Source organism: Lepidothrix coronata, unplaced genomic scaffold (genome assembly GCF_001604755.1).
Source record: "Lepidothrix coronata isolate B3197 unplaced genomic scaffold, Lepidothrix_coronata-1.0 Scaffold277, whole genome shotgun sequence".
NCBI lineage: Eukaryota > Metazoa > Chordata > Aves > Passeriformes > Pipridae > Lepidothrix > Lepidothrix coronata.
This window is the reverse complement of record NW_016690457.1, coordinates 457,495-481,840: the sequence shown is the minus strand read 5'-3', so window position 1 is coordinate 481,840 and position 24,346 is coordinate 457,495. Positions and strand designations below refer to the sequence as shown.

Below are 24,346 nucleotides of genomic sequence, written 5' to 3'. Positions count from 1 at the left end.
TTGTGTCCAGTTCCTGGTGACTTACCTAATTCTAGGCAAAAGGATGAAAGACTGAGGCAATTATGCTCAGTGTGTATCTGCATCTCATGGCCTTGAGCCACAGCAATAGCCTGCAGCTCTTACTCTACAAAGTAATTCCTAGTCTGGAGAGCTGAGCTGTATTTTTTTCCCTTTCCTCTTCCTTAAGGTCACATTCCAACAGGCAGGACTTTATCCTGTGAGACAGCAGCTGGCCCTGGGTACCACCTCAGCACTGCCTGTGTGCTCAACAATAATGAGAACCACCAATAAATAAGAACCAAGATGTTGGATTTTGAATTTATCTGAGTTTTACTGTTGTGGTGACTTGTACAGTGAGTTTTATTTGTCCTTCTGTTACTTCTTTCATGAAGAAACCACTGCCCCGTGCTGTCATGCACTTGCTTCCTTGGAAATGCCAGTTTATTTGCAATAAATATTCAGAGTATTTCAGCTGAATCTGTTGCTCTCCCAGTTCTTTTAGCCCCAGGGTGGGATGTGCAGCAGGACAGCTTTGGAGTTACTTCCAGTCTGGGACAGAGAGGTTGCTGCTTGCTGCTCATCGGGCTTCCTTTCCTGCTTTTTCAAGTACATCCCTAATCTTTGAGGCACTTTTTCTTCCAGAAAGCAATTTATGAAACGACTTGGATACAGTGCCAAAAAGTCCCATTGGGCCAGAGCATTGCTTCAAGTCCCATATTAGTGTTGCCAAATTTAATATGTTTTTTTTTATTACGGTGGAGCAAATTTTTGAATAATCATTAAGACATTTGCATAGAATTTGGTTTTAACCCCTACAGCAGTGGGCTGTGTGAAACCAGGAGGAGTCAGGCAATCCTAACAATGAAATATTTGTGTCTGCATTAGTTTTGTAAGGCCTGGTTGTTGCTGGGTAATCTCTTGAAGCTGTGGTGTAGTGATTTTAGAGTTGATGAGCTTTAAATGCAGTGACAAAAAGGCGGAAGATCCTGTGCTTTTTGTTCTTAAGCGGGGAGGGAAGATGCTCTCTAAGCTTTAGACAAAAGGGAGAATCCTTTAAGTGGGTGCAGTGTTCAAAAAAGAAATATTCACGAAGAATCCACCTGGATTTGAATATTAAGGTCTGGCTGATGTTTCTGTGACGTTTAATTTCAAAAGGGTTGTCACTGTGAGTTCTGTTATGCTGTGCTGGTGTGGGGCTCTGAATTTCCTTCTTGATTTCTTACCTGTGCTTAGAGTTAACAAAAATATTTTCCTATTCAAACTTTTTTTCCTTCTGCTGGTGCCTGGATTCCTACTGTTCTGTTTACCTTCTAATTTATGCTTCATGTAGTTGTTCACTTTGCCAGTTCTTTAGGTTACTGGTTCTGCTAAATAAACTGCCCAGGTAGTCAAGACAGAGAGATTTGCACCCTTGAGAAAATAATAGCAAAAAAGCCCCAACACCTCATCTGAAAAGAATGCTCAGGGCAAAACTTACTAATGTAGTAAATGACTCCTGTCAGCAAAGTCTGGGCAGAAGCGTGAGCTGTGCTCCTGCCTGTGTGTATTTCCAGGTTTTTCTGCTCTCTTCCCAAGCACTACCATCTCTGGCCATTATTCTTTTCATGTCTTCCCCTCCCTGCAACTATTCTAAATTACTCCCTCTAATCCACTGGCATTAATTGCACAATCTGAGACGAGGTAGGTGTGTCGCTGGCAATTGTCTAGAGAAAACAGCCTCAGTTGCTTGGATGTCTCTTCCTTTCGTGAGGGATGTCTCAGGACTGGTGTTACCACTGAGTCGTGACAGAGGCAACAGACACTCAAAATGGCAAAAAAAATGATGAAATACTCTTTCAGTCTTATTTTGTAACCATAATACCAGGGAATGTTCCCCACAGTGTATTTCTTAACACTTGAGGCCTGCTTTGCTGAGAGGGCCACGTGTCCTGGTTATCGTGCAGTCGGACAAAACTGTGTATTTAGGAAACTCAAAACAATTAAGCTTCTGTTAAATAAATAAATAACGTTTTCCTTTGCCTCCCAGTTTGCAGGAGCATGGACATCCGCAACAACCTGACCCGGCTGAACATGCTGGAGAACTGCACTGTGATCGAGGGCCACTTGCAGATATTGCTGATGTTTAAAACCAAGCCAGAGGATTTCCGTGAGCTCAGCTTTCCTAAGCTGACCATGATCACAGACTACTTGCTGCTTTTCCGTGTGTACGGCCTGGAGAGTTTAAAGGGCCTTTTCCCCAACCTCACTGTGATCAGGGGGACTCACCTGTTCTTTAACTATGCCCTGGTGATTTTTGAGATGGTTCACCTGAAGGAGATCGGGCTCTACAACCTCATGAACATCACCCGGGGTGCCGTGAGGATTGAGAAGAACAATGAGTTGTGTTACCTGTCCACCATTGACTGGTCAAGGATTCTGGATTCTGTAGAGGACAACTACATTGTGGCCAACAAGGATGACAAGGAGGAGTGTGGAGATGTGTGTCCTGGGACCGTGAAAGGGAAGAGCAACTGTCCCCCCACTGTGATAAACGGCATTTTCATCGAGCGCTGCTGGACACACGATCGCTGCCAGAGGGGTGAGTGCACGGTGGTGGAGCTCAGCTGTGGGTCTGCTGTCAGTTTTTAACCTTCCAGTCCTGTGAAGCACTGGCACAGGTTGCCCAGAGGGGTCTTGAATGCTCCATGCCTGAAAGTGTCCAAGGCCAGGTTGGATGGGACTTGGAATAACCTGGGCTAGTGGAAGGTGGGAACTGGATGATCTTTAAGGTCTGTTCCAACCCAAACCATTCTATGATCTGTTGGAGAACTAACAGGTACCTGTTGATTGCTGTCTTTAAGCACAGGTTCATAAAAGCCAGGCTAAAAATTGGTGTTAGAAGGTGAAGAGAGAACCTTTGTGATGGGGCTGTTTGAGCAGTTCTTTCAGCTGCATATATGAGGAATCCAAAAATGTGTGTTTGGTTTCTCTGGAGAGTCAGGAACTGCCTGGAGCTCCCCATTTTAGTGGACTGTGAGTGGAACTGATGTCTTGCATAATAGTTGGTGCTCTGAATATCTCTGTTGGTGCTTGTGTAGGGATTTAAAAGTCCAGACTGACTGAAAGGCTGCAGCAAATGGGAACAGGACAGCAGAGAAAAGTCTTTGTGGAATAAACGTGACTCTGGAAAGGTGCAATAACATTTTTCCTGAAACCTTCCTGCCATAAGACCATTTAAAATACCTGGATGAGTGAGCAGTGTTTGCATAGAGTAAGAAGCAGGAAGCCAAGTCAGACCTGAAGAGGAAAAGGGAAGGAGGAGAGAGGACCTGGATGGGTTGGAGGGTGAAATAATGGGGTTTGAGCCCAGGGTTGTGGTTCAGGTGAGAAGGTGTGTTCAGAAAGCTCTGAACACTCCTGAATTCCAGTTCTCGAACTCTACTAGAGTTGCTTTTAATTTCATGCAGATTTGTTTTTTCCGAACTTGGACCTGACCTTAAGTTTAGCTTTAATTATATATTTACTTTGATTTATGTCAAATCTGACTTGACGGGGAGCAAAGTGAACTGAGGTGAGACTGACACATTTAGGGTTGTCTGCCTTTCTGGAGGTCGAGCATCCAAATGAACCAGTGTGTCCTGAGACGAAATTAGGAAACTTGTGGGCTGGGGAGAATTTCTTGCCAAGCTTTAAAGGGCAACTCTGAGTGCTAAGTGCCAAATTTGAGAAGGAATTCCTACCAGTGTGCATAAACTGATGCAATTAATGTGGTTTCCCCTCTGCTACTCTTCACCCCAAAATTGTCCAGCTTCCTTTTAAAGAAAGTGGTCATTTTTTGTGGCCAGAATAACAGGGTATGAGCAAGAAGATGCAAGTATGTACGTGTGTTCCTTTTTTAAAATAAAAAAAGCATTCTATTTATAAACTTTGGGGTATACACTTATATCAGCACTGAAACCTGGTTTCTTATGCATTTCATGTGTTCTGTTTTCTGCTGTTTCATAAGATTAAAGGTCTGAGTGATGCTTTTCAGTGGCCAGGCCATGGTGTCCCTAATTCCTGTGAATTTTTCTGTGCTACAGCAGACTGGAATGTATGGTTTCTCTCCTTTATACAACTGCCTATATCCATGAAACCTGTAGGAATGTAATATTTTACCACTGGGACAGGAATCTCAGCTCCTGAGCCTCTGGTACACGTTCACTGAGTTTGTTGGAGGACACCAATTCAGCACCACAGTAACTGAACTCAGTTACTACGTCTGTTTGACTTAGAAATTGAGATTTAAATTGGAAAATGGTTCCAAAAGTCACTGTATACAGATGCTCCCATCTGGTTTTCCTTGCAGAAGCTGTGGAGAAGCAGTGCTCCTGCATATTTGGGCAGTGACTAGGCTGCATTTCCCAAACCACTTAACAAGCTGGGTTTATCTTTGTTTTGAACTTTAATTTTTTGTACTTTAATTTTTTGGTACCTGGTGTTTTCAGCACCCTGGGGTGTGAATTGTCCTGTGCCTTGTGACACCTTCCCGTGTATTTCTGAAGTTATTTTGACAGCCTGAGTGGTCTTTTGGACTTTTTAGACTATTTGTGAGGAGCATTTAGACTCTTGAGCACATGCGACGGGAAAGGTGGTGGAGATTAAGTGACATTTATTTAGTGAACCTGCTGGTGGAATCGCTGCATCCTCTGTTCTGGTGCCAGCCCATAATGTATCCTTAGCATGTGTAATTGTTGTGTCAAGATCGTTAAGAGCTTGTGTGAATTGTATTTTGGCTTTCCTTAGCCAGAAGAGCCTCACAGCAACTCCCAGTACTCAGGGAATTAATGTCATGAAATCTTTCCCTCTGCGTTTTTTCAGCTTATCTGGGAATCTTCAACAGCTAAAGCAGGTCTGAATTCTCCTGGCTCTCTGGTTTTAAGTGCGTTCTCTTTTATTTTTTCTCTTCTTCTTCTAAATGTAGCAATTTCAGTATAATTTTCATAGGGAAGTTTGGGTTTGTGTGTTTTAACATAGGTTATTTGTACCTCTGGTTTGTTTTGGTGTAGAATCTCCTGCTTCCTATTTTTTGGTTTGCATCTCGGGATGGGAAGTTGTTGCTGTCTAAACTCATAGCACTGCTGGAGATGGAGAGCACTGCTGCCCTGGGACTGTGAAAAATCCCAAAGGATATGTAAATATTGATGGTTTTGATGTTACAGAGTGTGTATCAATTGACAGAGGCAAGTCCCAAACTGACCAGCTTTTCCAGCTTGCAAAGCTTGGAGAGTTGCTGGAGAAAATTAGGTGGGCAAGAAGTTTGGGAGAGCACATGTGGGAAGGCTGAAGGATGTCACAGAAAATTAACTCCCTGCCAGGAGGATGCAGCCAGGTGGGCGTTGGTCTTTTCCCAGGTAACAAGTGACAGGATGAGAGGAAACGGCCTCAGGTTGCCAGAGGGGAGATTTAGGTTGGATATTTAGGGAAAATTTTTTCATGGAAAGGGCTGGAAAGCATTGGACCAGGCTGCCCAGGGCAGCGGTGGAGCCACCATCCTTGGAAGTGTTCAAAAAATGTGTGGATGTGGCACTTAGGGACATGGGTTAGTGGAGTTGCTGTGTTGATGATCTTAAAGGTCTTTTCCGACGTTAACAATTCTGTAATTCCTTGAAATGCCTTGTATGTGGGAAGGGAGATGGCAATGGTTGAGGTTGAAGTGTGTTCCCAGCTATCCCCCATCTGTTCCACACCATTCCCTGACCTTGCCCTTCTCGCTCTCACCATCCTGCCTCTTTGGTATTTATTTAATCAGCACAAAGATCCCGGTTAACTCCAAGACTAACTTTCAGTTACAGCATAGAATTATCTCCAAGGCACACATCCAGGGCTCTGAATCATCCTTGCAGCTACAATTCCAGCCCGGAAATTTTTTTCACTTGGTGATAACATGTTGGAGACAACAAAGTAAAGGATCTTCTTCCAGACATTGGAGCGAAGGTTAGGGATGAAACCAGTGGGGAGGAACTGAAATCGTTTGTGGCCAGCTGCACCCTTTAAAAAACCAGTTTCAATATTGAGGAATCTGTGTCTGAGTGCAGGGGTGTGTAGGTGGATTCACCATGGATTGGGATCTGTCGGGATGTGCTTCCTCGGGGTTTTATTTTCTTTTTTTTTCCCCTAAGTCACTTGTGTTGGTGTGAAAAGCAAGTCGGTTCAGTTAAGGCCAACTCATGTTGTATTTTGGGTAGGAAGGGAGAGAAATATGTAGTCTGGTTGGAATTTGGGTCTAGCCTGATGCTGGTTATGGCAGCCAAATGCTGTTCCTGCTCTGCGGGTTTTGTACCTCTCCACTCACATTTTTAACAGGTTTTTTTCCCATGTGTTCTTACTTTTATTGCCATAAAACCACACTTTTTGGTTCTGTGCAGCACGTTCCTGCAGAGAGAGTCTTTGCTGAAGAATGCAGACAACAAAAATGCTGGAAATGCCACGTCCTAGACCTTGGTCTGGATCTGCCAAACATGATTTTCATATTTTGCATTTTTCCACTTTTTTTTTTTTTCTTTCTATATGTCTGTCACTCCACTTGAGGAAGGAACAATTCCCTCTGAAATAGGATTTCCTGCCAATTCCCTCTGCATTCAGGCTGCTCTGTCCATACAAAACTTGTAGCAGTTTGCTGGGTTTGACAGTGTAATTATAAAGTCAAGTTCAGCCTTTTATTGCATTTTGGGTCATCTGGAAGTGGAGTAAGGTAATAGGAAGGAAAAGTAGAATGGCCAAATAAAAGTTACCAGGAAAATTATCTGCAGTCTCAGACAGTCCCTTGGTGGATACTGAAGGGCCACATTCCTGGAATATAAGGATGGATGTCCGAAATAATTTTTATAGGGCCAGATAGTGATAGGAAAAAGAGGAATAGTTTTAAACTAAAAGAGGAAATATTTAGGCTGGATATCAGGGAGAAATTCCCTACTCAGGGGGTGGTGAGGCCCTGGCACAGGTTGCCCAGAGCAACTGTGGCTGCCCCATCCCTGGAAGTGTCCAAGGCCAGATTGGACAGGACTTGGAGCAACCTGGGATAGGGGAAGATGTCCCTGCCCATGGCAGGGGTGGAACAAGGTGGGCTTTAAGGTCCCTTCCAATTCAAACCATTTTAGGATTCATTATATAGTTCTATGAAATACAGACTTCATTCTTTAGAGGATATGATGAAATTCAAGTTCTGTTCATCCCAAACGAAACCTTTGCAGGAATCTATTCTTGGTCTTGGGATTTCTCATTACCAGGAAATGTGAGTTACTAAGTGTCTGGGCCATTCCAGGTCTGTCGACAGACTCTTTCTTTCATTTATTATCTTGCTTTGTGTGTTAAAAACAAAAGTTGTGTCTCAATTAGTGCAATTTGGAAGTTGTGGTAGAATACTAAATTTGTGGAAAGTATATGAAACAATTAGGGCCCATTGAAGGGGACATAAAACAACAGATGGAAGGGATGACAGCCTGGAATAACTGACATGTAGAGGAGCTGCTAAAGAAAGATTCTGTGTGAAGATAATAATGTTTGTCCAGATTTTGGGCTGTGATTTTTGGGGCAAAGCAGGAGTTGGACTCTGATCTTTGTGGATCTCTTCCAGCTCAGGATATTCCATGATATTTTTTTTTTCTGTGATGTTGGGAAAGCAGATCTGGAGACAAAGGGACACAACCGAATCTCTCTTTAATTTTCCTGTGATTTATCCAGGGAAAATTCTGTGACAGATAGGGGACAGGTGAGGAAGTACAAGCAACATGACAAAGCACTGAGGAAAACATTGCTCAGCCTGAAATGTCCTTCAACTACTGTGAAATAGCACCGAGGGCTTTCAGAGAGAGCAGTGCCAGCAGAAACTCTACAACTCTGAATGTCTTCAAGGCAGGTTTGAATAACAAAGTTCAGAGGTGTGTGTGGGAAACATTTTGTGGTGTTTATATTACTTAGCAACAGCTTCCTGTAATTTTTATGTGCTGGGAATGTCTGTAACCATCAGCTTGGTTTTATTACCTTTGTATGGGAAAGGGGGCTTGAAGCACTGAACAGACTCAGCCAACCCCAAGGGCAAGATATTTTTAAAGCTTCAAACACAAAGGAAATTTTTGCAGTTGCTACTACATGAAGTAGTAGTGGAAGTGCTCCTTTTATTTGGAGATCTGATAAGAGCTGCCTTTTTTCTCTTTGCTAGCCCTGACAAAAGCCAGATGGAAGTTGACACCAGATAATCTCACCAGGGTGTCTGTGCTGACCCCTGCCAAGGAACAGCTTCATTGAGGGCCCCTGGTTGGGGTTGTTGGGGTGTTCACCAACACTGAGACACCCTAAACTAATTCACTTGAACTTATTAAGAGTAGTAAAGAGATTTACGGTGCTTGGGGGTGTGATACAGCCCAGAATTGGGGGAAAAGGGGTGGAAACAGTCCCTCCATACAAATGGCTATTTAAGAGTATTCTACTTTAAAAACAACAAACAAAACTTGTGAAGAAGCAGCTTTTCTCCACTACCCTGGGGTGACACAAGACTGTAGGATTTCAATACAAAAAGGTTTCAACTCACTGAGAAATCCTCTCACATGCAGCTCCCGTGGTCTCACCACACTGATGTTTCTTCAGGTTCTTCACTGCTGCACCTTTACTTGGGAGTGAAGATTTTCTTCTCCTGTCACAATTCCCAACCACACTGTCTGATCCTTTTTATCTTTAGAACTTTGGAAAAATAACATCATAGAAAAATTACTCATCTGGCAGTTAATACACATTAAATACAGATAATTCCTCCACATAGTTTAGATATCTTAATTTCTGTACAGAGGTCTTGTCAAGGCAAGAGGTTTTTTATGAGTTAAAAAGGAGAATGAGGTATTTTGCTGCTGATACAGTGAAAACTGAAAAAGTTTTCATCTGGTTTGATCTGAGTTGCTATTTTAATTCTTTCACCCTTAGCCCTCTCTCCAAAACACTTGTTATTTAAGTCTAGGCCCTTGAGGAGGCTGAGAGGCGTTTAAGGCTTCACGTGCAGTGGCTCAGCACTGATGTTACTCGAGGTGTTTTTAAACCCCTGTTCGATCCTCAGTGGTGATGTTGGCCCTTGTGAGTGCCAAGGGTGCTGTGCCACAAGTGCTTCAGGTACAACACTTACTTATCCCGCTCCAAGAGCAGTTCCAAGTCACCTTATTTGCTTAAACAAGGGAACCTGCACTACCCCTTGTTAGATAAAATACAGGAGACCGAGCACACTTGGCAGACACCAAAATGCCATTGTCTGGGCACAGGCATGGGCGTGGGAAGTCAGAGAATGTAAAAACAATAATAAAGTAATAATTCTGAGCGACAGTTAATGTGTGTTAATGCCTGAATGGGAGAGCAGGAAATGGTTCACGTAGTGTGAGGTGTTTGCTCAGGGAGGAGGAGGTGTTTCATTCACAGCAAATCCTGCTGGATGTTCGGGGTGCTTTGGTGCTGTAAGTGAGGATAAGGAATTAGCCAGCTTATATGTCCTGTATGTTTTCCTCTCTTCACCCCTCCTTCATGAGGGCAAGAACAGTTGTTCTGTATTTTAAATATTAAAACTTGTAATTAATTATTAGAGTATTCTAAATCAGATGGAATTCTGATGTCCCTTCACGAATTTAGGCAAATAGAGCAAAATAAATTTAAGCTGGATGATGGTAAAGTATTCTTTGATTTTTGCAAGGAAAGAACTGGAAATATTTGTTGTTCAAGGCAGTAAAGGGATTGTGAACTGTTGGGTCCATACAAAGAAGTGTATTCAGAGAGTGTGAGCAGACTCACTGAAATATGTCACTTGGCAAAGTTTTCTAAAACATCTTTCTCTGTCAGGAATTGGATTTGACAGGGATTGCCTTTGTAAATAAATTTTGTGTTTAAAAAACGCCAACAAAACACAAAAACCACAAAATAAAACACAAAAAAGGTCAAAACCCCCCAGGTGTGACCAGCACAAAGACTGTTTCTCACTGAAAGGTTGAGGATTTCAGGACCTTTTGATTAATTACAGAGCTGGGGAATAACCAACCATGTCCTGGAGGAAGCAACACTCACCCTCCTCTCAGCTTTGTAACAATAGCTGGGTACAAGTTCAATGATTAGACTTCCCAATTATATCCTATAATTGTCTGCGAGTTCCCATTGGAGGGATGTGAATGGACTTGCTGGGGTGTTTATGCTGCTTAATTAGGGCCAGTGGGTGGGAGAGAAAAAAGGTTGAGTCAGGGAAGGTTGTGGGGGTCCTGGCTGAGCTGCTTGGGATGAACCTTTAGTTATTCCAGGCTTGGGTCCCAAGTTTTCTTCTGGTATTGCATAAGTGTGCAGGGAGATACTGGATCACAGCCCTGTGCCTTCAGAGCCTTTATCTTGATTTTTTAGCAGAGGGTACTGAGGGGCACTGGGCTGACGTCATTGGAGAGTCGTCAGCATGGCTTTATTTTGGCTTGTGACATGTAAAACAAACAGAGATTTAACTTTGGCTCCATGTGGTACTTAAATGTTGACTGAGTGGGTATAATGGTTTCATGTGAAGAGTCTGGATTCCTTGTAAATCTAGATTTAAATGAACTGACAAAACAGGGCGGGACACTCAGCACCTGTTCATGTCCAGAAAGTTTTATCATTGGAATTTCCTTCTTCCTTCTTCAAAATAGGTTTAGAATTGCTATTGAGAAGGACAGTCTCTCTGTGACCAGGGATAGGACCTGAGGGAACAGCTGGAGCTGTGCTGGAGGGTTGGGATGGATCTCAGGGAAAGGTTCTTCCCCCACAGGGTGCTGGGGCACCAACCAGGCTCCCCAGGGCAGTGGGCACGGCCCCAAGGCTGCCAGAGCTCCAGGAGCGTTTGGACAATGCTCTGAGGGACAGGATGGGATTGTTGGGGTGTCTGTGCAGGGCAGGAGTTGGACTCGATGATCCATGTGGGTCCCTTTCCACTCAGGATATTCTGGAATTCTGTCGTTCTGTGACACGGGCAGGGCAAGAGGATTCCATGGACTAACACGGAGCTTCTGTACCCTCCATGGGAATTCCTTAATTTGAGATTGTGTTTATTTCCCTGCACAGAGGCTGCCTCCTGGGCACCTTGAGGGGCTGGAGGAAGATGATGTTATGAAGAAAAACCCACAGAAGAGTTGGAAAGAAAGTCCGGTTAAAATAATGTTGGGATTAATTTTCTTCTACTTATTTTTAAAGAACTCGGGGGGTGTGTGCTTTCATTGTCATCATTTTGGTGCACTCCTGAAAAAAAAAGTGATTTTAATCTTGTGTATCAGGTTAGAGGTGCTTTTTTTTAAGGGTGTCAAGAAATACTGCTCCACTGGAATTGTGATTCGGGCAGTTTAAGCTTTTGCAGACATCAGCTGCCACACTGCAGGTGCTGAAGGACTGACAGGGACTGGACAGGTGAGTTGTCAGGAGTTAAGACCCTTGTCAGGAATTATGACCCTTGTTCATAGTCCTAATGAGGGTGACAGGTATTTAGCGAGGTTGGTCTGATGAACACTAAAATTTGCAAGGTCTTTTTAGCTGGGAAAGAGGAATTTCTTTAATCTGTTTGTAGAACTACTCCATTTTTTTTTCTGTGCAATTTAGAGGCTTCTGGAGCTGCACACATCCTAGTGCTGGTCACCTGGGACTCCCACAGAACTGCTGCTGGTGTGCGGCCATGCTGGAATTTCGGGTCTCTGATGTAATGAGCTGAGCCTGAACTCAAGTTCCAGCACAAGACTGATGGTTTTTAAGTCAACACACAGAGTTAAGGCAACTTAGGGAGCAAGTTTGTCAGAGATCAGAGAAAATACCTTCAGACTGAGCGGTAAACTCTGCGGTTCTGGTTTCTGGTCCCTCGCGCTTCTCTCAGTTCGCTTTGATCTGACCCCTGAGCACAATTCCTCATGTAGTGGTTTTTAAAATGTGAATTGTCTGGGGCACAGAGGAAGGAGATTGGTCCCAATGTATTCATCAGAACAAAGCCTGTTGGACTGTAGGAGTGTGAGGAAGGGAAGGTTCACAGGGCAAGGGAGCAAGCACGGCTTGGAGTTGTGTAGCTGCACTTTCCACCTCAATTTTTGATACTTTCTCTGGGTTTGCAGCTGTTGGAGTTTAATTACATTAGCAGCACACAGCAGTGTAAGGGTGTAATCCCTGTGGGGTCACAGGGAAGTAACCATGGGATGGAAGGATTGGGCTCTCCAAGGTGTTCCAGAGGTGCAGGGACAGATGCGCCTTTCCTGCTGAGAGGAAGGAGTTGAGTGCTAGGATGTGACATTCTCATGTGGCAGTCTGATGACACAAAATGGGGTTGCCCATTTGCTGGCTGATTTTCCCCCATTGATGTGAAGAGTCCAAATGACACTGGGTGTTCCAGGGATGGATTATTTGGTCTGTCTGAATTTGGCAGCGTCACTTCCGATAATGTGAGGGAGATGCCATCAGCTCTGAGTTGTTCGTTCTGAAATATCTGCAGTAACTGAGAGTTTACTGAGCAACCTGCAGCAAGGAAAAATCAAATTCCAGCTATTGCTCTGACCTGGGCACTGGGAAATCCCTCACACAGAGGCTTCAGACAGACTCTGTCATATCAGCAGGATTTTATGATTGAAGAAGTACATAAAGGATGCTTGGGTTTGAAAGTGGGCTTGACTGGAAAATCTCAGGAATGATGCAGGAAGCTTTATCCCTGTGTTTTGGGTTTCCCAGGAATAAGGCACATGCAATTCCACAGACATCCTGGGATAATGAAGCATTTTTCTGTTGCCATTTTCAACTTCATTAAGCACATCCATGTTGTGTTACAACACTGCAAGAGTTTTAATACTTCATGAGCAGTGGAAGGTTTCATTAAAATTTGAGTATCAGACAAATGTTCTCCTTGTTTTTTCTGTGAAGACAATCCAATTATATTCTCTGGGTAGTGAAAACAATGATTTAATAGAATGAACAGGGTTGTTTTTTCTGGTCTTCAGTCTTTTCTGAATGTCTTCTTTCTGAAGTCAGGCTGATCACACTGATGTGTTTACACAGCTTCAGCTGGGGATGAAGGAGTCCAAGAGTTCCCTTTAAGTACCCCTCAAAAGCTCCCAAAAGCCAGGGAGGAAATGGAGCTCCTCAGTGTGATGTCTGACTGTCTGAAAGTCTCGCCCAGAGGAGCCTTAACATGGCTTAAAGGAATAAGGCTTTTGTTTTAAAACTGTACTTGAAGTGAAGCCTTTAAAGCTCCATAAACTGTTTCTCTGTTCATTCAATTCCATGGATTTTAGGCTCCAGGAATCTGTGTTTTTGGCAGAGGGGAAGTGTAGCATATGGTACAGTCTTACCTAAAGACTTCAGGAAAAAGCATTTATGCGGAAACTGGTGCTTTATCTGAAACAACTTCTCACCTCATCAGTGTCTGCACAATTATTAAATTAGCAAAAGAAATGCCGTGTGCAGATTACCTTTTCTTTGAGCTTCTCTTCCACACTCTAATAATCTTATCTCCAGGGCTGCTTAAATAATTCATGTAGTGTTTGGCTGCTCTCTCGGTGGTGCTTGGATACTGAGTTTCTAGTCCACAAAACCAGTCTATTCGAACTTGGTATCTGCATCAAGAGTCAGTTTTTGTTCTGGGAAATATAAAATGTTCTCCTTTGAGTGCATGAATTTGGAGGGTGTGATAAGAAAAATGTCCCCTTGTTTTTTATGGCTCCGCTGGTGAGAGGAGGAGCTGCTGCATGACGGCTCTTGTTGATCAGCACCGAGGAAGAGCGTGTTGTTTTTCCACATGCTCTAATCTGTGATAACAAAAAGAAGTCCAGATTGTGTTTTTCAAACATGCTTTAGGTCTCTCGGTGCTCAGATTTGCCAGTGACTCCGCTGTGGTAACATGTCCATCCACCCAAGGCCTGATTTGAAGTAGCACAGGTTCAAATACGCACTCACTTTGGTGCTGGGGGAGACTGAGCAGGACTCAGCAATCAACTGTCAGGTGTTTTGCTTTGTACTCAGTGTTCTGCAGCAAGTCAAGTGCTGGATATGGACTTTGGTACCACCAGTCTATTCTTGGCACTGCCAACTGTTCTTGGATGGTTCTGGGCCCTTCTCTGTGACTTCAATAAACTTCAACTGGTGAATGCAGGAAGTGCCTCGAGGCAGAATTTAACTGTAAGATGGGTTTAGACAAACAACCATCAGCAATGTCTTAAGGGAAATGTTTGATGTGGCCTCAGACAAGGTGGATGGACTGGGGGGCATCTCCAAAACTTCTCAGGCTCCCTTCCAGTAGCAGATTGACTCCTGTGTTGTCAGCTCCAAGCTGAGACATGAAACTTCCAAAGCTCGCTTAAGAAAAAGACTCTTTGTCCCTGGAGAAACTGATATGGCTTCAGGTTTCTTGTAGAGGAGAGTGCCATCTCTTTTTCTTGCTCGATAAAGCTGTTTTGTGTGATTCCCTCCCCTCCCCCCACAGAGGACTCTGTCCATTGTCAGGTGATTTCCATATGTTTCCACAGTAACTGCCTGCTGAGGGATCCATGGCTGTAGCATCAATTAGAGCAGCTCTGAATAGTCCTAATTGCTCTGCAGTGGACAGTGCTGATGGTGACTGGTGATTAGACCATAGCTGACTCCCAACATCCCCGAAGCTGAAGGTTTTTGGCACTGTGGCACATGCCAGCACGGCCGGGTGATGTCAGCAGATCTTGTTCCTCTGGATAGCTGAGCGCAGCTTCACGGGCAGATAATGAGACTTCTGCTACTCCTCCACTTCCTTGTCATTGAACAAAGTGACCTTAATGACAGTCAATTTTATTTCAAGAGCTCACCAAGGCAGTGGGATGAGATAAAGCAGAATTTTCACAGTTCTGACCATTGACAGTTGGAGCCATTAACTATTGTGGAAGAAGGATTGAGAAACTCAGATCTCCCCTGAGTTTAATGTAACTTGGAATGATCCAGTTCCCCCGTCATTGGCCTTGTTGAGATGGCACAACTGGTTTGGCATGAAATACCTTCAGATTACAACTCTCTCTTGCATAGTTTACAAGGAGAAACAGATTAATGGCCTCCAAGGGTGGCTTGTGCAATGTAGTTAATGGTTTTTTTACTCATCTCCAGCCGTTTGGTTTTCCTCAGGGTTGTGTTTGTGTGCCTTTTGGTCGTTTTTATCACTTCTCACTTGGGTTAGAGCAGCAAAGGGATGTGGCACGGTCACAAAAAACTCTAAGGGGTCAGTGTGTTTGCAAGGAGAAGCTGGTAAGCCAAAGGATATGTGGATATCTGGAGAGAGCTGAGCTGGAGGGTTTATGCAGTGCCACGTATTCTTATACAGTGAATTAGTTGAAAATGGGCATGCTGGTATGCCGAGGATGACGAGGGCGAGTAGTAAATAAAAATACATTTCACATTGCTTGGCTCTGCAGGCAAGCAGTATCTATTTCAGTACTGCTAAGGAAATTCTTATACCTCGAAATAAACTGTGGCGAGCATGCACAGAGGTTTGGGAAAAGGGGAGGGTGAACAGATTAATGGGCAGGAGCTGAGGAGGCCAAAACAACCCCAGTAGCTGAGAGAATTTTATATGCGTGCAAATAATTGGTGTATTTGATACTTGTGTACCTGGTAATGAGATACTCAAGAAGTTTGGACAACGCTCTCAGGCACAGGGTGGGATTGTTGGGTTGTTTGTGCAGGGCCAGGAGTTGGACTGATGATCCTTGTGGGTCTCTTCCAACTCAGCATATTCTGTGATTCTGTGATTTCTCCTTTCTACAGTTCAAATATTGTTTTGGAAAAAACTATTGTAAGTTCAGGGAAAACCACAACACCTATGAAATGAGTGAAGACATGCTGGACAGTGTTGAGTTTTGGAGGTATCTACGTGGGAAATAACTCTGGTAACTGGAGGATCTGTGTGTTAGCCCTGAGGTGAGTCCTGACTGCGTTGGCTGCTCGCTCAGGGTAGGACTGCTCTGATTTGATTCCTGCTAGGCTGGGCTGTGCTGGGAGAGGGCAGCTGCCCAGCAGCTTCTTCCAAGGACTCTGCCTGCTGGGAGAGGCTGCTGGAGCCCTGGAGTCGCCATCCGTGCACTGCTGTCTCCGGTGGTCATACTCTCCTTGGCACAGAGCAGAGCCCTTTATCCTCGAAGTGACTGCAGTGGGACAGAGACTGGCATTGTGATCCCATTCCCCGGCTAACGTGGATTTGGGCAGCAAGCTAAATGACTGCGCACTGAATGGTTTATGTGTCCTGGTAATTTAAGGAAGGAAAAAAAGATCTGGTTGGTAGAGCTAGCTAGCTCTGCTTCCCGGGAAAATCCACCCTCCAGATATTTCTTTGCGTGACTGGCCTTCAGGTGATACTTTACCTTTCTCTCTCCTCATCCTTTCTGGGAGGTGAGGTGGGAAGGGGGATCTGGGATAAGTCCTGTTCCATTTTCCTCTCTGCTTGTTTTCAGCCTCGTCACTCACAAACACAAATTCGCTTTCAGTATCGATGTTTACACTTCATGACTGCGCCGTGAAATTTGCCCAGATTAAAATTTTAACCTCTACCTGACATTTCTGTGTAGATCATCAGTTATCAGCGTAATCTCCTTGTGGTTAATCTTATACTTCCGCCCATTTCATTACCTTTCTCAGTTACGGACAGCTCCATTTTCCTATTTGCTGTGAACTCTGTGTGCTTTTTGGTGTAGATTTGTTATTTTGTGTGTCCGGATTACATTTACAATAACATATCTAAAATTCCATCTTCCTCAGCCCCACACAGCTGCCTGTGTCAGCTTAGCTTTCATTCTTTCATGGCTTATTTACTACCACATCCTTCCCTGTGGCCTTGAGGAAAGGAATCTTGTCCCTCCCTTATCTCTGCAGAAAGCAAAGGTTAGACATTTCGCCTTGTGCCTTAATCCTATCACTCCTCATTTTCAGGATGGGGTTTGTAGGTAAAAGTAATAACTTGTCTTAGACCTGTGTTTGGAAAAATCAGATGGACCTTGGTCTTAAACCATGACCATATGTTAAAGCCCCTCTGTGGGTGTCTACTTGTCTCTGTTTCTCGGGTACCAGCTCCTAGACTCAGAGAACACAGAATATCCTGAGTTTGAAGAGACCCACAAGGATCGTCAGTCCAACTTCTGGCCCTGCACAGACACCCCAACAATCCCACCCTGTCCCTCAGAGCGTTGTCCAAACACTCCTGGAGCTCTGGCAGCCTTGGGGCTGTGCCCACTGCCCTGGGGAGCCTGGTTGGTGCCCCAGCACCCTCTGGGGGAAGATCCTTTCCCTGATACCCCTCCCAAACTGCCCTGACACAGCTCCAGCTGTTCCCTTAGTGTGAAGACACATCTTCCCTGTCCTTCTCTTTCATGTCTTGTCCTGATGGAGCACCTTCTCTCACTAAGCACTGACCTGCTGACTCCTTATTCTGGTTAGTCCCTGCTGCCCATCACTAAGAAATAAATTGGTGAGATGAGACACTTGCCCCCAGCACTGATTTGGGAGAGGTGGTTCGCATCCTGCTGGTTCAGAGAGGAGATCTGTATTCAAAATAGAGACTTTATATTCAATTAAAAGTGAATAGGGATGTTTGCAAGGTGCTGTACATTGGAGAGTAATATATAGTTAAATATTAACATGAAGCTTTCATGAGGCTCCCAGGTGGCATGAACCATTGAATGATAACACCAAATCCTCAGGTTGTTATAAGGATTGAAATTTAACAAACCATAACAACAGGAAAACAACCTCGTTGCTGGGAGTAAAATTATGATCAAAGCTTTACAGGAAAATGCTCCAAATTAACGTTAAATATTCTGGTCTTGGTCTAAATTACAAGTAGTCTCTTCTGATGTAGAGAATCAATTACAATATGAGGTGGCTGAAGTACAAACTACTTTAAAATGAACTCCTCCTTACAAACCCCCATGTTCCCCAGAGGTGCTCTGAGCATTTCTGCTCCTTTTTGTAGAGAGACAGATTTCATTTAGTGGCTCTTTTGCAAATCAGGGAGGGGCTGGGGCTCAGAAACTTCTGGCCTTGCAGTCCTTGGGTACCTGAGGGACAGAAATCGGAGTGGTGGCTTCTTAATCTGCTTCAATTATAAGCCATCAAAGGCACTGACAGCACCGAAGCCTGGAGTTAGTATCAATTTGCACAGGGTATTATCCACAGAGATAACTGTCTGTGGGCTCCAGGTTTTGCCTGAAGATGTAGTGTCAGTTTTGGGGGTTTACATATTAAATAAAAACAAGCCGGCAAGTAGAAGTGGGAGCTTATTCCTGATCCCTTAACTGTGCTAAGCTCCCATGTAATTTTGAACACAAAGTACAAGGAGCAGGCTTGATCTTCTTGCCAGGGAATGGCACAACAGCACTGTTGTGGACTCTGGGTAAAGTATTTACAACTTCTCGTCGCTATCCTGGTGTGCACTTTGTGACACTTGTCCCTCCTTTAACAGTGCTGCTGTGTTTTCAAATCAAACTCCATGTTTTGGTAGTTTGAGCTTGATGGCCAGCAGCTTTAGCCTGATTTGTGCAAGTTGTTTGTACCTGCTTGGGAAATCAACTTGATTGAAAGGTGCCATGAGAATGCAAACAGACCTAGTCTTGACTTTTAATTTCTTTATTAGATCTATTTTTTTCAGCTCAAGATGCTTTGCTGTGTAAGTTCACCTCATGAGGGACTTGCAGCCATGGTGTAAGCACCATGAGCACTGCATAAAACACAGGAAAAGAAGATGTTTCTTGGATCTTTGTTCTGACTGGGCAACGTTAGGGATACTCAAGTGGGAGACATCCAGTTACCTGCGTAAATAGTTGGGGTGACAGAGGACAGCAGGAGTGAAAACCTTCAAGGGAGAGATACAGAAAGGTCTAGAAAATCCATTAAATGACAGCCTGTCCTGAAGGTTCAGTGGAAGAAGCTGAGGGACTTGCATTGCTGAGGGTTGTAGGGGTTGTAGCCTAAGTCCCGTCCCTAAAAATAAGAGACAGTAGTTGGGCTGTCTAAGTCCAGCCATTAGATCCGAATTCACAGAGGGCTTTGTACAGCTGGGCACAGGGACTGAGTACATTGTGCACTCGGTGTGGAGCTGGAGAAGCTCATTTGCAAAGGTTGTCACTTCCTAAGAAGATGAGGAACAAGTGACCAAAGGCATCATGGATCCATTGCCATTGGTGGCTTCCTCTGGGCTTCATCATATTGAGATGACTTAGATATAAACATATTTTATATATTATATAAATAAAAGTATGGGCGTGAATACGTATGTGTGCATGTTTATGTGAGCTCCTCGTGGCATGTTTTCCATGTTCCCTGGCACAATTCCCATAGGAGTACATACGTATTTCCAGAGAAATGCCCACCAGCAGGTGTAGTACAGATGATAATAAATTACTCCACAGTCTAAACAGCAGAAGGTTGGCACGGAGGGGACTGTGCTTCTGGAGAGATCTCCTGTTATCCACCCCTTTCCTCTGTAAACAGCCCAACTCAACCTTTCCCCCTATCTCCATTCAACAACTTCCACAGACCTCCAAGTCCTCCACTATCACGCCTGGACAAGGTGGCACAGAGCTCCAAACCCTTTTATCTTGTCTGAACTCACGTTTGCTGATCCTCACAGGTCCACACAACAGTACCAGCATCCCCACTGGCTTTAGCTGTAGTGGCTGTTCCTGGCTGGGAATACCGGCTCCGGTTTGGAATATTGGAGAGGTTCTGTGTAGCTCCACTCGAGCACGTAATTTGTGAAAGGGTTGGGAGGAGAAACAATTTTTTTCTTATCCTCACTGATAAGAGTTGTAATGTTGTCCTGAGAAATGTCAATGGGAAGAGTTTCCTTTACGTTGTAGAAAGTGTGTTGTTTTTGGAAGTCACTGTCCATGGGAAGGGAGGCACCTGCAGTTAATTTTATCTGTTCCTGTGTAAATAGGGACCTCCTAACGTTCCCAACTTGCAGTTCAGTGGGGTCATGGCATTATGTACTGTAATATTTTATAAATAACTATTTTAGTGCTGATTGTAAAATCTTGGATTTATTTGGCACTTGCTCCTTCCCGAGTTGGTGCTGAGAACTGCAGCCCTGCGTGTGGGTGACGGTGTCTGGGCCGATGGCTTTTGGGAGGGTTGTTCCTTCGCTGTCTTTGGTGTTGGGAGAAAGGGAGGGATGAATGTTGTTAGAGCAGCTGAGTTCTGGGAATAAGTGACATCGAATTCACTTGAGCATCTTGTGATATTTCCTGAATTCTGCTTGATCTGGGCGTTGCCATCAGGATTTTGGGAGCAGCGTGTTAACTTCTTATTTTTTGTTCTGTTCTAGTTTCTGCATTTATTTTGTAGATTCAGGAAGGGCTGGGAGAGCTGCTGTTGTTGGTCACTGAGGTGATCAAAAGTCCTTATGCTTTTTACAGGCCACTGGACCTTTCCAACCCTATTCCTCCCAGGCACGTTAATGCCATTGTGGTGTCCTGGGAGCAGTGTGTCCAGGAAAGCCCAGAACTGCTGCAGGTGGTTTTGGGGTTTAGGTTTCTGCCTCTCTGGTCTTGGTGACATGAAATAATAATTGAAGGAATAATCCACCATCCAGTGGGGTTGGCAGCAACCCTCTGTCCACACTCTCTGCTGTGGGTTTTAGATTTACACCCAGTCTTCATCGGACACAGTTTTGTTTAATTTAATAGCTCTTTTCAATCTTTTGGCACATTAATGCACTGGGATTAGGTGTTGTCTTGATATGTTCAGATCAAATAAATACTCATAAGGAAATAGAGGATCATGGGTAAAAAAAGTTAAAAATTGGTTTAGGGGTAAAAATTATGTTTCTAGAACCCTGTAACAAATGGGACACAACGACATTGTGAATTTGGAGTCTTGACAGGAAGAGTATGAGTTAATCTTGAGGAAAAGCGATCAATTAAAAAACACTATGCATGTACAACAGGATTTAATACATTTTATAAGGAGGTAAGATCCATATGGATTTCCATAACAGCGATGCCACTCAGCACTTGCAGCAGCTCAGGAAACAAGTCCAAGCTCTGTAGTACTAAATTAAGATCACATGCTTGCAACACACTCCCAGGAGTTACTGCCGGGGGCGATTAGTCCTTGCATTTCCTTTTTTTTTTTTTTTTCCCCTTGTTGGCTTTGTTTTTGTTTAGAACCACAAGAACCCATTGCCGTGGAGCTCATTATTGACATGACACTGTTAGGAAAATAAATTACACTTCCCTCTGCGAGAGTAACTCGAGTAGGATCCTGTGTGTGTGTGTGTGTGTGTGTGCAGGGCTGCTCATGGATAAATTTATATGTCAGATATCGCAGCCATTTACAGTAACAGGAAAAAGCCATGGGGACGTGCAGAGCTCTGCGATCCTGTTTCTGTGGGACTCTGGCTTTGGATCCTACGCGTGTGCACGTCATCCAGCGTTACCCTAAGCCCAGCTCTGGCACCGGCCCATATGTGTGGCAGCCAAAGAAGGCATTTTAAGCTGTGGCAAAGCGGGGTTCGTGCTGGCTCGCTCCTCCCTTCCTCCTCCTGGTTATAAATACACCATGTGAATTAAATGCTCGCTGGGCATCAAAACCCATGGTAGCCCTTAAACTGCATTAAATTGCATTAGGCTGATGAGTTTTGTGCCCGTGGTGGGAGGCGAGGGCTCGTTTGGGAGCTGGCAGGGTTAAGATGTGTTTGCCTTGTGCAGATAGCAGGCGGTTGGATGCCTCCCTGTGCAGGCAGCAAATGCATTGGCTGAGGTTGAGGGCGGTTCTCCTGCCACAGTTGTTTTCTGTCCTGGACTTTGTTGGATCTGGAGCCTCCAAATTGCCTTGTCTGTAATCAAAATACAGCTTGTGTAACTCGGAACAGACAGTGTGAGGAGGGTTTGCTCCTTGTTGCTGGACTTGTTATTGCATTGTAGAAAGATCAGGTCGATCCATAACAAATCGTTCCCAGAATCATGTGAGAACCTCTGTCCCTGGGCAGCACATGTGAAGCATCTTGACTTTCATGCATGTGGTTTAGAATTTATCCTTAATGAACTGTCGTCTTCTCATCACACCCAAACCACCGTCCTTGTGAATACCGGTTCAACTCACCCAGGACACTGCTATTTTGGACTTGATGATCCTTGTGGGTCCCTCCCAACTCAGAATATTTTGTGATTCTCCTGTGATTCTATTTAAACCCACCCAATGGCAGAGAATCACAAAGGAACAGCAAAACTCAGCCTGAGTGATCTTTTTTCCCTCTTTTTCGGACAATTCACTGTTTTGGTAGCAAAGACCTAACACAAATGTTTTTAATCTTACTTCAGTATTCAGACAAACTGTTCATTAGCTGAACAGCTTAATGCTTAATTGACTTGCCTGTTAAATATGGATCTCCTGGTTACCTGTGTTGGCTCAGGAATATGTTTACAGTATCAGTGTGTTTTGTTTCCACCTGGAGCACAGGGAAGTGGTGAAACATGGGAGCAATCCACAGAGGTAGAAATTCCTTTACCCTGACTCTGCTGCCTTCTGTTCCCCCCAGCTGGGCCTCAGCACCATGAAGAAATGTCTGTCTGAATCCCTAATCAGAAAGGTTTGGAAAATGCATTGTTTCCTCAGTCTTGGGAGCCACGTTTGCAGAGAGTTAAATATTTATTCACCCATGGAACAACAGGTTTGAACATCTTGTGTCGTCTCCGTTTCTCCCCCGTCCAGGGCACGTTATTTAGGAATCAGGCTGCTTGTCAGCTTTGGGACGGGGATTTTAAATGTCCAGTTCTTCCAGATCTGTTGCTGAGGTGTCGTGGCTGTTCTGCTCAGCTTTGCTCTGGTGCTGGTGCTGAAGCCCTTGTTCCTGCAGCAGCTTTTGTGGTTTGGTGTGGTGGCTCCCCTTCCCTGTAGTAGCTGTTCCCTTGTCTCTCACAGGGATTTATGAAGTTCCCTTTTGATTTTCTATGAGGAATGAAGAGAGTTAATTTTTTGTCATACTGAGAGCAGGGCACTGCGTTGCCCGAAAGTCTCCCACAGCATTAACCAGAGGCTGGGGGGGTGTGGGTGCCACATCTGAGCCTCGTCACATTGTACCACATCATGCCACAGCTTCTAAAAGTGCCATCTGAGAATTACAGAGTATGCAGAGTTAGAAGGGACCCACAAGAATCATCAAGTCCAACTCCTGCCCCTGCCCAGGACACCCCAACAATCCCACCCTGTGCCTGAGAGTGTTGTCCAAACACTCCTTGAGCTCTGGCAGCCTTGGGGCTGTGACCGCTGCTCTGAGGAGCCAGTCTTTTTGCAAAGGGGCGAATTTACATGGGCTGAAGACAATTATTGGAGTCTGCAGACCTCAGTGGCAAAGGGGTATTTGGGGTGCACTTGCTCAGCACAAACCTATTCAGTGTAGTCCTGCAGTGAAAGCACAACATGGCAGCAAAAAACCCAAACAAAACCTGCCATCTGACCTGTCTGAGTCACAAAACCTGTAGTATTAGTTATAAAAAACCATAGTGAAGATACTCTGGAGAGGTTTTACACAACTTCAGATGCTCCCTGACATGCAGACTTTGATAATGTCACACCGACATCTGTTCAGGATCTTGGGTAATGAGGATTTGCACAAAATAGTGATTGACAATTTCTGGTCTTGAGTGCTTAATGGAAAAAAAGCTGTTGCCTTGGATGCTTTGCTTTCTTTGAGCTGTCTTTGAGGCATCAAAAGCTTGTGGAACAGGAAAAAGAGAAACGTTAAGAACGGTTTAAAAATAGTTCAATTGTACCTTCTAAGAACCTTTAGAGTGGAGACTTGAAGCAGTTTCTACCTTGTGAATATTTGCAGCTGAGTTCAAAATGTGTAAATAAGCAGAGGGCTTTGAAGATTAGTTTCCATAACAAATTAAATAAAAATATTGTGTGGCAGAATGTTAAGTAGGTGCCATGTGTCACCGGGAGCTTTGCATGAGGGCCAGCTTTTCCCAGTTCCTTGTCTGTTCCACTGACTCCTTGGGAAACAAGGGCTGTCTTTTGAATAGTTTAAACTTTGTAGTTCTGAAAACCCAGGAAAATATCCTTCTGCAGGAACACTGGGACTTGTGCTGCTAGCACTCGCTCTCCGGCTCCCACAAACCATTCCTGCCTGCATTTCCCAGTTTGCTTCCCAGCTGGATGCTGTTCCTGCTCCAGGGAGGTACCAGACAGTGTAGGAGTCCTTGCAGGACATCTCTGTGTCAGGGGAGGTGTGGGAGAAACAGCCCAGGCTTTTCCCCCACCCATAAACCTTAGTTTAGGGGCCTCTGGTGGTCTAGTGGTTAGGGTGCAGGACTCTCACCGCTGCGACCCGGGTTCGATTCCCGGCCCCCCGGGCAGATGGAGCTCGTCA

At 44.4% G+C, this 24,346-nt stretch overlaps 1 protein-coding gene across 2 annotated transcripts in view; it reads left to right on the top strand.

The window, feature by feature from the left end:
• INSR (insulin receptor) overlaps nt 1-24,346 on the top strand; it is a 49,206-nt gene that overhangs the window by 6,245 nt on the left and 18,615 nt on the right. For both annotated transcript variants that reach the window (XM_017836372.1, XM_017836373.1), the window contains exon 2: nt 2,027-2,578. In XM_017836372.1, coding sequence (XP_017691861.1) covers nt 2,027-2,578 — 552 coding nt within the window. The remainder of the gene's footprint in view (nt 1-2,026; nt 2,579-24,346) is intronic.